At 48.4% G+C, this 13,071-nt stretch overlaps 4 protein-coding genes across 4 annotated transcripts; 3 read left to right on the top strand and 1 right to left on the bottom strand.

Annotated features, from left to right (window-relative positions):
* Positions 1-352: 352 nt before the first annotated feature.
* On the top strand, positions 353-1,534 carry E1B28_003883 (uncharacterized protein; the record flags this gene model as incomplete). The annotated part of the gene is made up of 1 exon (XM_043148322.1): positions 353-1,534. One exon carries the CDS (start codon positions 353-355, stop codon positions 1,532-1,534), a length of 1,182 nt encoding a protein of 393 aa, XP_043012917.1.
* Positions 1,535-1,809: 275 nt separating this feature from the next.
* On the top strand, positions 1,810-3,390 carry E1B28_003882 (uncharacterized protein; the record flags this gene model as incomplete). The annotated part of the gene is made up of 2 exons (XM_043148321.1): positions 1,810-3,138; positions 3,196-3,390. The coding sequence occupies 2 exons, from the start codon at positions 1,810-1,812 to the stop codon at positions 3,388-3,390; spliced, it is 1,524 nt and encodes a 507-aa protein (XP_043012916.1).
* A 471-nt stretch (positions 3,391-3,861) lies between these two features.
* Positions 3,862-5,638, top strand: E1B28_003881 (uncharacterized protein). The gene is made up of 10 exons (XM_043148320.1): positions 3,862-3,932; positions 4,004-4,063; positions 4,119-4,130; positions 4,196-4,201; positions 4,253-4,299; positions 4,356-4,508; positions 4,571-5,050; positions 5,116-5,239; positions 5,295-5,372; positions 5,428-5,638. Exons 1-10 carry the CDS (start codon positions 3,909-3,911, stop codon positions 5,524-5,526), a joined length of 1,083 nt encoding a protein of 360 aa, XP_043012915.1. The 5' UTR covers positions 3,862-3,908; the 3' UTR covers positions 5,527-5,638.
* Positions 5,639-5,879: 241 nt separating this feature from the next.
* Positions 5,880-9,584, bottom strand: E1B28_003880 (uncharacterized protein). The gene is made up of 2 exons (XM_043148319.1): positions 8,964-9,584; positions 5,880-8,908 (listed from the first exon to the last, which is right to left on the bottom strand). The coding sequence occupies exons 1-2, from the start codon at positions 9,360-9,362 to the stop codon at positions 5,996-5,998; spliced, it is 3,312 nt and encodes a 1,103-aa protein (XP_043012914.1). The 5' UTR covers positions 9,363-9,584; the 3' UTR covers positions 5,880-5,995.
* Positions 9,585-13,071: the final 3,487 nt, after the last annotated feature.

Genomic DNA, 13,071 nt, shown 5'->3' with positions numbered 1-13,071 from the left:
TCGATGACAGCACTCTAGTAGTTCCGGCGGTTCCCTTGTGGGACCATGCTGCGTAATCTATCTATCTATCTGTTACGTTTAGCGGCCGCGGAACGGTCCGGGTGGGGGCGTGATCGACGCGTCACGCGTCGAAGTTGAATCTCCGCGCGAAACGCGTTTACTGGAAAGAGTACTACACGTGATGGGATTGCCTCTTATCATTGTACTGTCACCAACATCCACGGCGATGTACTCGCCCCACTCATACACTTACCGTGCTTCCTCAGAGTCATCCCGTGCATTGTCTTCACCGGTGTCGTCGTCTTCGTCTTCCTCGTGGCCCTCTGATGCAGGTCCCTCATCTTCACCACCTATGTCACCCATTTCGTATTCATCTCAACACGCCTACACGACAATTCACAATTCAAGTCCATATTTTACGCATATGAACGCGCGTTACGATAGGAGTATAGGACGTGAACACGAGCTACAACGAGAGCTGGGTGTAGAGAGAGCTGAATATGGGAATGGGAATGGGAAGTTTGTATCACGCGATTCCGGACCTACACCTCCACGACAAACGTTACCCAGCTTCAAGGAGTTATTTGGGGATATTCGGCTTCTTAACATGGACTCTCATCGTAATATATCCTCGTCGTCTTCTTCGAGCTCAACGTCATCTTCATTGAGCTCAGTCAGTCAACCAGTGATCAAAGCATCGCACTCAAACTATTCCCGGCGGATATCAGGCTCCCCCACCAAGCCGTCGGTTTCACTGGTTGACCATATCTTCTACTCCTCTGAGGAGGAGGACGAAACAGATGGTTATTTTCGCCGTCGTCTTCCTTTTCGCTATTCGCGGGAGCCCTCATTAGCAGAGCAGTCACTCTCAGACGCGGAAGAAGAACTTCTGGAAAGAGATAGAATAGAGGACCAGAATTCTTATTCTTTTTCCCCAGGACGTCGTCGCTCAACGACTTTCGAAACTTCCTCTGAACGTGGGCTTTGGACAAATACTACGAGGTTTCCAGAAATTAAAGCCCAAAAACGCAGTTCAGAACCAGCTATTTCTTTGCCTTCGCCATTGCCCACCAGTGACTCCGACCTTGGAACATCGCAGTCCTTCCCCAGCCCTGCAAGGCATGTCTCAGAACCTGCGCCTCAGTCCGGTTTAGTTCATCAGGGTCGCTCTTTCGTGAATGATAAATCAATCGCCCCTTCAAGATCTTCTCCCATGAGGCCACGCGAGATTTCACTGCCAGCATCCTCCCCGCCGATGTCTCCAGCTTCCTCACTTTCACCTATCCGTGAAAAGCCCTCGGATTCTTCACCAAGCTGTCCAGACGACGTTGCGACAGTTGAAAGTGGCTGTCCTTCCTGTTTGGAGGGTTATCGCTCTGTATCACCACCCGGGGATATGGTTAGGCCAACAGAAGATATCGTGATGGGTGGCATTGACTCAAATGGTGATGATTCTCACGAAACACAGGGAGGTTTAGTCACCCATCGAATGAAATCAGCTAACCGTTATGGTCCTCTAGACCGAACTGCTTAAGCAAAGTTTAGCCTCCGTCGCCACTGTGGAACAAGGGCTTTGTTCGGACGCAGAGAAGGTCGTGATCGGGCAAGATGTTGTTGGGTATTCAGATCTTTCAGCTGAGGTGCGATTTCGCTGATTATCATCCATATCCCTCAAATAAATTGGCTGACGTGACTCACTCGTTTACCTAGCTCTGCGGCCCGTTGAATGATGCCACAAGCTCAACGACAACAACGATCGTGGATACTCCGTCGACATCGACATCGCCCCCTGGCGAGGCCCCGGAACCTATGCCGCCCGCATTCCCCTTCTCTAGCCCCCTCTCTAGTCTCCCTAGCTCATCACGGACCACACCAAGTCTTGATGACCTCATATATGCGATGGAGACGGAGGTAGCGGAGGCCGTTGTTCCTATCAAAGTACCTGGCGAGGAGATTTCTGAAGTAGGAGAGAAGGAGGCAATTGTGTTGCGAACCACAACAAGCGAGGTGGTCAATACCACCCTTCCTGCTTCACCGCTCCTCCCCAACACCTCTGTCCCTATCAACGAACCTTACCCCACTGCTCTCACGAACAGAACAGTACACACAAACGGTGGTAAAAAGCGTCAGTCTCAGTCAATTTGTACTGGGCCACCAACGAAAAGATTTCGGGTTGACTCTGGTGGTCCGCACTTCGATGCCGACTTTTTCAGCCCTTCACTCTCTCATCGTGCCCCACATCCACACCCGCACGGGCATTCTATCCGACCTGCACCTACTTCACCGGACAGAGTCGTGGTCAGAGTTAGGCGAGTAGGGGTGATGAAGGCGTATAATACGAAGAGCCAACAGCGACCGCAGCCGCAGGTTCAGAAACACCCTAAATCTAAGGCACGAGTGAAGAAGATTAGTGAGTCTGTGAAGCCAGTTCAGGAGAAGCGGGACACGACGACACGATATTTGCGTCAACAACCGGACAAAGTTTCGTCTACCTCGAAGATGGCAACTAAAGCACCTACGAAGCCCGCTTCAGCTGGGAAATCCGGCACCACACGCTCAAGGGCTTTGCGGATGATTGTTGAGTCTGATTCAGATTCTTCAGATTCGGACGAGGAGGACCGGACAAAAGTGGCTGAAAGAAGATCGTCTTCACCACTTTCGTCAGTGATGTCTTCGGAAACCGAGGAAGAAGAGAATGGCGATGAGAGTGCTGACGAGGTTGACAGTGATGAGGAAGAAGATGAGATAGTCGAAAAGAAAGCAAAGTCGAAATTACGTGGATCTGCTAAATCTTCCAAGGCGTCAACTCGTACAAAGCCGTCGTCTAGTGCCTTCCCGAAACCACCATCTCCCCTCGATCCTCGTGATGCTGAAATAATCGGACTCCTCATCGAGACGATGGCGCAGTCTCGTGCGTCCTCACATACGGTGTCGGTGCTTTATAAATCCTTACTCGAGAATCGCGCTGGGGTGTTGGTTCGGTTGGCCGAGGGGTTGGAACCCAAAGACGAGGAAGGGGAAGTCGAAGCGAAACAAAAGAGGGGCGAGAAAGATTGGTGGATGTATGAGCTTGTGAGGGTCCTGGAGTTGGGTATGACGAGGTGTGGGATGTTTGGTAGGGTCGACAGCAGTGGCAGGGTATGTTTGTCTTTTTTTCGTTGCTTTATTTTTGTCTGAATCATATCTCTCTTTCAGGACTCTTCAGATCGCTTGATGGAAGCTCACTACTTTTATGTCCCTGAACGAGACGAAGATCAAGAACGAGCAACTCTTATCAGAAGCATTATGCCAAGGGCGGGGAAAAGGAACGAAACCAAAAAATATAAACAATATTACTGGAAGCCTGTCGAGGGGAAGCGATTACGATGGGACGCTGTTGATGGTATCTGAGGTACTCGTCTCACTTTACATTTTCTCATTAATAAGTAATAGCGTGAAATGCGCCTACCTTTCTCCTCTCCTTGTTTACTCAAATTTCTTTTTCTTCTTGTTCACTGTCTCGTTAATATCCACTGTAGCCTTCTAGCCAGCACTTGTTATGTCTTCACATTCGTCATTGTCACTGGATTATTTATTCCAGCATAATTCGTTGTTTTTATTTTTTGTTTCTCTGAATGACGGTCTCGCGCTGTGTTCTATGATGATTCGATCAAGTATACAAAGTAAAGATGATTGAACATGGTCTACTAGCAGATATATGATACGTATTGACTTTAAAGAGTTAGTTCGTTTTCGTTTTCAAGGATACTGTTTCGAGGGACCGGTCGTACCACCGGACCGACTACCTCAGTTTATATTGATCGTCGATAGCTGGTTGCCGGTCCCCGGGATACTCCGTTCAGGATTTTTGAGTCCCGCGGCCTAAAACACAACTTAACTTCCTACTTCCACGTTCTCTTAAGCCAAACATGGGTCTTCTCGATATCGTTCCAGTAAGTGTTCTCGCGCTTTTGTGGGCTAAAGTGGTTGGTCGATCGCTCATCCTGCGCTTATCCACATCCAGGCTGGCGTTTTGACTGGCGAGAATGTGATTAAGGTGTTTGATTATGCTAAAGAACACAAGGTGAGCCGTATTCGAAGCTTTGGAACGGCTCTGAGGTTGAGATGGTGGAGTTTAGTTTGCGATCCCCGTAAGTGACAGTCAACATACGTTTTGTTGCGGCGATTGACCGGTCGATGGATGGGAATTCAATAGGCCATTGTGAGTACTTTCTGCGGTTCCCCAAGCAAAAAAACTTATATTCCCGTGCAGAATGTCACATCTTCATCAACAGCCAACGCTGTCTTGGAAGCTGCGAGGTGGGCTGCTTTTGTCCGGCTACGGCTTGTGCGTCTTGTACTGAGTCGAAATTTAGAGACATCAAAGCACCGATCATCCTGCAGGTCTCTCAGGGTGGTGCCGCATACTTTGCTGGCAAAGGCCTCGCGAACGACAAGCAACAAGCGTCTATCGCGGGTGCCGTTGCTGCTGCCCATCATATTCGAACCGTAGCTAAAGCTTATGGCGTGTATGCGATTAATTCTCCTTCCTCTCTCTTCACCATGCATTCGGTGTTCACGTTTTCTGCAGGCCTGTCATTCTTCACTCCGATCACTGTGCACACAAACTTCTTCCCTGGTTCGACGGGATGCTCGAAGCCGACGAAGCATACTACAAGGAACATCAAGAGCCTCTCTTCTCGTCACACATGCTAGACCTTTCCGAAGAGCCCAAAGAAGAAAACATTGCAACGTGCGTCAAGTATTTCAAACGTATGGCTCCTCTCGGTATCTGGCTCGAGATGGAGATCGGTATCACCGGTGGCGAAGAAGACGGCGTAGACAACACTGGTGTTGACAACGCCGCCCTTTACACTCAACCCGAGGACATCTGGGACGTCTACACTGCTCTCAGCGAGGTCGGTCCCGGTTTCTCGATTGCTGCCGGCTTTGGAAACGTGCATGGAGTGTACAAGCCAGGTAACGTGAAACTTCAACCGGATCTACTTGGAAAGCACCAGGACTATGCGAAGGCCAAGTTGGGCGCTAAGGCAAAGAATGAGAAGCCTCTGTGAGAATCTGTTACTGTACTTGCTCGTTCTTGCCTTCCGGTTCTCACGTTCTATCGTCATATAGGTTCCTCGTCTTCCACGGTGGATCCGGTTCCACAAAAGAGGAGATCAAGACTGCCGTCGGTAACGGTGTCGTCAAGATGAACGTCGACACTGACACCCAGTTCGCATACCTCGCTGGTATCAGGGCGAGTCTTCTATTTCTTGTGATTGGTTGGGTTGTGACTGACTCGCGCTTGATAGGACTTCGTCCAGAAGAAGAAGGATTACCTTCAATCTCAAGTTGGTAACCCAGAGGGACCTGATAAGCCTAATAAGAAGGTGAGGGGTTACCTGTCGTCCGTCAATAGGACGTGAGCTAACTGTGAATACTTAGTACTATGACCCTCGTGTCTGGGTTCGTGAAGGCGAGAAGACACTCTCAGAGCGTGTCAAGGAGGCTTGTAAAGATTTGGGCAATGTCGACCGTCTTTGAAGCGTGAACTATACGAGGCTGGCAACCAGGCAAATGAATAAAGAAAGACGAAATGGCTGTAATCAGTCTGTATACGGGAAATCTGAGCTATCAATGTCAAAATCGTGAAAGTTGTTGAAAGCGTTAGTCCGATCAGTACGACTGTGACTACTGACTCGGATAGGCTCAGTGGTAGGACTTCATAGCCACACTCCCGCGAGCAACGCTCGAAGCTCAGTGGCAAGAAGTAAGAAGTTGAACGATATTTACAGATCGGATATGCGTTACGGTACGATTCAATTGTTATCAAATTGACAGTTGAGACTCGGATTCACTGCGTCGGACGGTGTCGTTCGAGATAGAAACAGAACGGAGTGAGATCCGCAGGCCATAGTAAATACAGGCTCGGACTGACTAGTTAGCTGCACTTAAACATAGTGGGTATGTCATCGTCCAACGCATACTGATTCTCGTTAATATCCAGACGCTTTCATGGCTGCTCCCCTGTCACCGATACGAAATTAACCTCGACATCCCGGAACAAGTACGATCTTTCTCGGACCCAGATACGAAGTTCATAGCATCCTTCATCCACCTCCGGAAACCCATTCAGTTCGAGCCTGAGTGTACGTTGGCCATCGCTCGCCCGCAAAGCTCTCGCTTTAACCTCGGGAATGTCATCGTCGGAGGTTTGTCCTGTGAAACGCTGCAGTTTTGCAGTAACGAACATATCCACATCGGCGAGCTCCAACGAGATAATAGGCACGATCTTTCCCCGACCGGGAACAGACACCAACACAAAGACTTCAACTATTGGAGTTAGGAAGACTTCCTGATTAGAATATATCGAAGGGCCCCCGTTGCCTGTGAGTTGAAGCGCGTTATGTTCCTTGCCAGGGCTAAACTGAATGCCAGCCAAATATACCAACTTGTCACGACGAGTCCGATCCTGTGTGGCCCGGCGCACCCACTGCTCGCGATTATTTTTGATAGTTTCCCGGAGGTGATCAAGGGTCGCGTCATCGACATGGCAATTATCGAACACAAGGCAGATGAGGTTGTCGTTTTTCGTCAGAATAGATGATATCAACTTGACGACGGCATCATCGAGTCTGCCGAAGCTATATTGAATATCTCGGAAGTTTAGAGTGGTGAGAGCCGTTGGGGGTTGAGGGTTAGAGTCGAGGACGGTAAGCAGAGCTTGGAGACCTGAGTGGGAGACAGTGCGAAATTGTAGGGTTCGAAATAGGTGAGTTTGCGCAGCCAGCGCTGACAATTCGTCCTCGGAGGCCTTGCGAATATTGACCACCGTGTGTGGAGGGGAAAGATCTGCAGAACCGGGGACATCGACACGGTCGAATAAGCTGGGGGAATTGGAGTCGTTGTGAACGAGTTGGTCAAGGAACACCAGAGTGGGTCGAAGGAAGGCAACCATTCTATCATATATTCCATATATTCGAGTCTGGAACACCGGTAATAGGGCATTCTTGAGGTGCCTCAGTTTTGAAAGCGGTCTCAGTTCGAAGAGCTCCTCAGCGTCCGCAATATTCTCCATTGTGAGCCAAGCCTTGAGGGGTTTTCTCCACTTTTGCAAGACTGCCAGACTATCAGGAAGCCTCAACGCGCGTAGCTCAAGAGCCAGCGAGTCCCATGTCTCGAGAATTTCTGTTGGCTCATCTGAAAATCTGCTCGCGCACTGCCGTCGCTCTACATCAATTCGAACTTGCATCTTCCGGATCCATTCGAGAATAAGGCGCCGAGATATAACTGACGGCAGTCCCCAGACTTGTGTAAAGTCATGCTCGATGCAGCATAGGTACATCTCTAGTACGGTGCTTTCCATTATCACCCCGTATTCAGCCAAAAGTGCATGTTGTAACGAACCAGCTGGCGGGTCCGAGAAAACCCGAATGATGCGTGTTCCTCTCCGTGAGCAGTAATCCCCCTTCAGATCGTATGTCTGACAGAGCCGTATGTACTGCTCATCAAATTTCGTCAGAGGAACCGTGATTTCTGGATAATTTGGGGCTGGGTGGGATGGAAATGTTACTGTCCAAAGTAACTCCAGTTTTGGAAAGGCCTTGCCACCGAGAAGCTGGCTAAAGAGATTGTATGAATGGTCCACGATGAGATTGAATGTCCTCGTATCCAAAATATCGATAGAGTCAGGATGATTGGTGATATCGTTCTCGAGGGTCACCTGAAGAGCTCGTGTCCCATGAAGTTCGTCGCAGTGCGAGGAGTAGACAGCGTGTGGTATTTTGCTGCCACCTGTGAAGATGGAAATCGAGGCATTGGAGCCACTATGAAGGGCAGTCGTACACAGGAATTTTATTGCCTCGTCTGCGTGGTTGACATAGGGAACTATGCTGTAAAAGAGAGAGATATTTTCGACCTGAAGGTGACGCAGCGGTCCTACATATGTGGTAGCGGTTGCAAGGAAATTTCCTGCGCTCTCGATGATGAAGCCTTCCCTCTGATCCGTACGATATCCCCCCATTGGTCGGTCATGTAACGAGCATGATGATAGTTGAGACAGGTGATGCGGGGTTGTTATGAGTGGGAAGAGTGTGTCTGTGTATGGTGTTGGGCTGCGGAGAGGGTTTTGTGTGCGATCTGTGAAGGCCTGTGGCTTCTGTTGATTTGGAATCGTGATCAGAAGAGGTGAAAGTTCAAGCGGTTGCCTAAGTCGTCGTGCCGGAGTATCCGTATCGAAATGCGACGGAAGGAGAGGAACAGGACCTGTGGGGTGAAGTTCTAGCCGGATTGTCAATCCAGTTCTAAGGTCGTCCCAAGTCGGATTAAAGCCCCACAGGAAGATGCGAATAATAGACAGGGCAGATTCCATTCCGAGCCAAACGTATGGTCCAATTTCTATCTGTGATTGATTGACAAGAGTGAAACAGCCAATGTAACCGGCCACTGTCATAAAAATGCCAGCTGCTAATAGCATCTGTAGGAGTAGTAGGCACCAACTACTCCAGGAGAACGATTGGAATTTTGCCAAAGCATCTCGATAATCCTGTTTAACGGGCTCTAAGTCAAGTGATCTCTCCTCGTCCGGGGTTTTGTTTCTGCTATCTAGCTCCTCAACGAGCTTGGAGAGACGCTTTTCCAGTACGAATTTCCGTTCTTTCATAGCTTCTGCATCGGCTAGAGGACAGCGGTGCTTTATCTTCATCAAAAGCAAGCTGGAATTCGTGATATGATGTATTCGAATTTGGAGTGCGAGTTGTACCGAAACGACGCAGAGAAAAGAGCCCGAAGACCGCAGCAGGGGGAAGATCCACGATGAAGGGTCTTTCCAATGGTTGTGGATCAGGTAGATATATGGTGACACGCTAATGACCGCGCATAGCGCCGATGTCAGAATGAGTTGAAAATTCCAAGAAAGCGGGATGCGCTGTAAATCAAAGGAGGTTAGTGACAATCTTTCGAACTCTGTCAAGCACGGATACCTCTCTCTCTCCCCATCCAGAGTACTCAATGTTAGAGACGAGCTCTGGGTCATTGATATTCTGATCCTTCATCACCTTCTCCAAATTAACCTCCGCTCCATACTGTTTCGTGCCAGGGGAAATAATGACCATCGACGACACCGAACCACGAGTGCTGTATCCAGCATCATTCAGCCAAATACCTCCGTAAAAAGGATACGTGATAGTCGCCAGGAGCGTAGCAAAAGCAGTCCTCACTATCCCTAGAGTCCCAAAAACCGAGAGAGGAGTAGCAGCGGCATAGAGAAAGCCCTTTTCAAGGGCCGTCCCTACGTGTTGTTCGCACTGCTCCGTACCTAGGAGAGGAAGTAACGCGGCCACATCCTGGATACCGTTGGAGATTGTATCGCCAAAGGTCATCGTAGTCAGGCAGTTATACGAGTTCGAGTGGGAGGAAGAAGGGAGGCGAGAGACACGCAAGGTAGGCAAGGCATTGATGATGTTATAATATACATGCTCGAGCGTTTAAATTGAGCGGTATGAACTTGAAGACATTTGAGTGTTATGCCGAAGTTCTTGAGCTTTGAAAATCACGCATCGAGACTTCTTGATCATGAGAGCGTCAATGAGCGCCAATATGGATGAGAGCTAAGCGCTAAGCGCTGATAGGGCTTTACTTTGCAATCATGTATTTCAAACTTCGCCTAGTCGAAACCAACGCGTCAAATCCCAACTTGCCGGCCGCAGGGTACACACCTTTCCATCGAGGAGGGTAATTCGAAAATGATCATACATACTTCGAAGGAGCAACTCTTACGCAGCCGTTTCTATGAATTTCACGCATGAAGATCCGCGAGACTCAGATGAGAAGGAGGGCTACTTGAGAGCGCTAGAAAAGTTTTTTGGATTCCATGCTTCGCATTCTGGCACATTGCAGTTCAGCCGCCGTTAAGAGTGTTGTCTGCAAGGTGGGACATTGAGCGAAACTAGTGAGTTCTACATGTCATGTAAAGGAAAGGCTGATACAATTATCGTATTTCTTTGTGCTAGCCATTTTCTCTGCTTGGATCCAATTTCCTCACACTGGTTCATCCCAATGATGGCAGCGTTTGCGACAACATATGCTTAGCTTTCGCGCCTATCTAGGCCTGTAACTTGAAACTTGGTCTGTATGACACGATGGCAAGGATGTAGATATGCTTGCCACCGTCAGGTAGGGAGCCGCGTCAGGGTCTAGCCTATGATCATGGTTCCAAATCATACTCCAAATTGTCAAAAGTTTACTCCCCACTGACTACTCATTCCACTGTGACTAGCGACTCCACCCCACTACTTTTCAACTGTGAATAAATTAGGTGCCCAGATATCAGTCTTTGAGGCCATTCAATATAGTGTGTCCGAGTGGTATGCACTCTTCATTGATTTTGTCTTTGTGTAGGTTCTCACTGAAGTTCGATTCACAATAACCAGAACCGTTTATGAGGTCTGTCGGCCTTGCCATTGGATTACGTCTGCCAAAAACACAAAAAAACGAAGTAGTTCTTCCGATGTGAAGGGCACTGGCAGCCTTTATCCCGTTTATGCGACGTGGATCAAGACACTTGTACGCTCGAATACCGGTTTAACGGTTCCGCAACAATACCTCCTCCGTCAAGCAAACCTTCGTATTTTTACTTCGAATGTAACGTCCCTAATCTCCATTATCCGACTCCTTACTAATGAGAACATAGTAACATAGTAATGAATGGCTTTCTAAAGAACCCTTGGCCAGTTTACTTTGCACAGCGCCAGCGTTCATACCCGATCTTTGGTGTTCAGCCAAAACTCGCAGTCCCGTGTACCACCTGGACAACACGCCGGATTCCGACAAAATGCATTAGGGCATAGCTTTAGACGTCACTCGAACAAGGTCTATTTTTACCAATGGTAATGAATGGCGAACTCGACGAAGCTCTTTAACGTTTAATCATTAGTTGCCTTGGCCCATTCAACCACACGCGTCCATTTTCCGATGGGAATGGGCTCGGTGAAAACTAATCCTCAAGACCGGTGTCGCTGTTTGGACATCTAGCCGATATCCACACGCCGAACTACCAAACGAGGCGATATTTAAAGTCAAATATCCATCTATTCAGGTCATTCTAACTTGACTCTTTGTTTCACTAAGTTGTATACTGACACTAGTCTCTACAGTTCGAACCATGGACAACGATTTGCGTCAGGGGTTCGCGGATTTTGGAAAAGTTCACAGAGAAGAGGAAGACGATCAAACTTGGTGATCTATTTGCGTCGGATACCTATCAAGGTCCTCAAGGGTATTTCGTGAATCCTACGATCTTTGTGGATATGAAGCCGGATATGAAAATCATGTAGGAGGAGATATTCTGACCTGATTAAGTTTGAAGGTGAAGCTGGTAAATTACTTCTCCTTCGGATATGAGTGTTCCTTGGACTGACATCATGCATAGACGACGTCAGCGTCAGGCAGGCTAATGATACTAGTGCGTCGCCTTTTCTCACTTTAACCAATAGCTCGTTTACCTTGAACTTCGGGCGTCTTTAGTTCATGGACTTGCTGCGGCCGTGGTCTCGAAGAATATTGATCGCGCGTTGAGTGTGGCCCACAAGTTGAAAGCAGGCTCGATTTGGGTGAGTGTTTGATGGCCGTTCAGGTTTCAATGGATAGTAACTGTGAATTATTTCGTCCACAGGTCAATTCCTATAGCCACATCAGCGTGAACGCGCCATTTGGAGGTTTCAAGCAATCGGGTATCGGCCGTGAGTTTGGGAAACTGCTTTATACGAGTGCTTTTGCGCCTCTTCCGTTGCCGTTCTATAATTCGGACCACCTCTGATGTTGTACCGGCTAGTTGTCAAGTCGGTTCATGTGAGCCTTGGACTGGATGTACCAGGATTCTAAGGAGAAAATGTATATTGTTATTGGATGTGGGCAAGGTGTAGTCAGTGCTTACGGTGTACATGACGAGTCGGTGTGCATCTCCTCTCGCCTCGTGGTCGTGTTTCTCCCTTCTAATTTGATCAATACTGTCCCTCTTTCTTGTTATGTATTTGTTTTCACTGCAGCAGAGCCAGATGAACTTGTTGTCCTTGTATATGGATCAGAACGACAGATTCCTAATAGACCTGAAAAGCGCTCCTCTCGATCGAATCCTTTCTGGCCACCGTCAGTCTCACCATTCAATATCACGATAGACGCTCCTGAGCGCTGGCTAGTACTCTTATAAGTGCTCGGGACAATGAGGGTTGATAGTCAATTTCGCCAGTGGGCGGAGTGAATGACAACCGGAAACATGGCATAGCCCCTTCGCCAACGCATGTAGAGTCTGCTGTCCGTATATTCTCGCTAGGCCGAAAGGTACACTGATCACCTTTACAATCGCGATTGATGCTTTCAAGCACAAGGTTATAAACATTCCGGGTGGCATTCAGCTCTACTTCTTCAATGTAACAGTCAACACTGATTTAAGGGACATCCTGTCAGTTTTCTGAGAGAAGGGAGAAGGGTCGAACGTAGTTCAACGCACTAGGACAAGATCAATGCAGCACGAAAGGCGTCCAATCCTTCATTCACATCCATGGGAACTGCGCATAGGATATTGTGAGTCGAGTTTCGATCCGCCACCACTCATAATGACCTCCAGAGCACGACCAATGGTATCACCCGGTGGTTTAAGGTTGATAGACGGCCTGACTTGGAGGCTCCTGAAGATTTCGTATTATCGTGCTGACCTCGTACGATTGGCACGCAGTCGGTATAATTTGCAAGAATATAGAGGAATACAGTTGAAGCCGTTCAGATCTCTGTCGATTCGATATGAACAGAAGAGGTACGTGTAACAGAAGCGTAGGCACTGCTCATTGGTTCTGTTTCTCAGCCTCAACACGCTCACAGACTCTCCTAGAAAAACATTGCCGCCTGAGTACCAGTAATGGGTGGCACATTACCGTTGTACCAGGAACACTCAATCAACCGCGGCCCATTTCGTACGGTTTCAAGTTGGTTGAACAAGTTTCTTGAGCATGTAGGCTGTAAGCCAACTCTGGAGCTGAGTCTTCCTGCAAGGTTGACCTCGCGTCATGACTATGAGTTGATTTTAGCGTCGTTGAT

The sequence above is a fragment of the Marasmius oreades genome, chromosome 2, assembly GCF_018924745.1.
Source record: "Marasmius oreades isolate 03SP1 chromosome 2, whole genome shotgun sequence".
NCBI classification, from domain to species: Eukaryota; Fungi; Basidiomycota; class Agaricomycetes; order Agaricales; family Marasmiaceae; genus Marasmius; species Marasmius oreades.
This window is presented reverse-complemented; position numbering and strand designations above follow the sequence as displayed.

What these genes read in the sequence shown, in the direction of transcription:
- E1B28_003880 (XM_043148319.1), bottom strand. Translation starts at nt 9,362, where the DNA reads ATGACCTTTGGCGATACAATCTCCAACGGTATCCAGGATGTGGCCGCG. An exon ending in CTGGATGGGGAGAGAGAGAG is followed by an intron (nt 8,909 to 8,963) that starts GTATCCGTGCTT and finishes TTTGATTTACAG; the next exon opens with CGCATCCCGCTTTCTTGGAA.
- E1B28_003881 (XM_043148320.1), top strand. Translation starts at nt 3,909, where the DNA reads ATGGGTCTTCTCGATATCGTTCCA. An exon ending in CATACCTCGCTGGTATCAGG is followed by an intron (nt 5,240 to 5,294) that starts GCGAGTCTTCTA and finishes CGCGCTTGATAG; the next exon opens with GACTTCGTCCAGAAGAAGAA. An exon ending in CTGATAAGCCTAATAAGAAG is followed by an intron (nt 5,373 to 5,427) that starts GTGAGGGGTTAC and finishes GTGAATACTTAG; the next exon opens with TACTATGACCCTCGTGTCTG.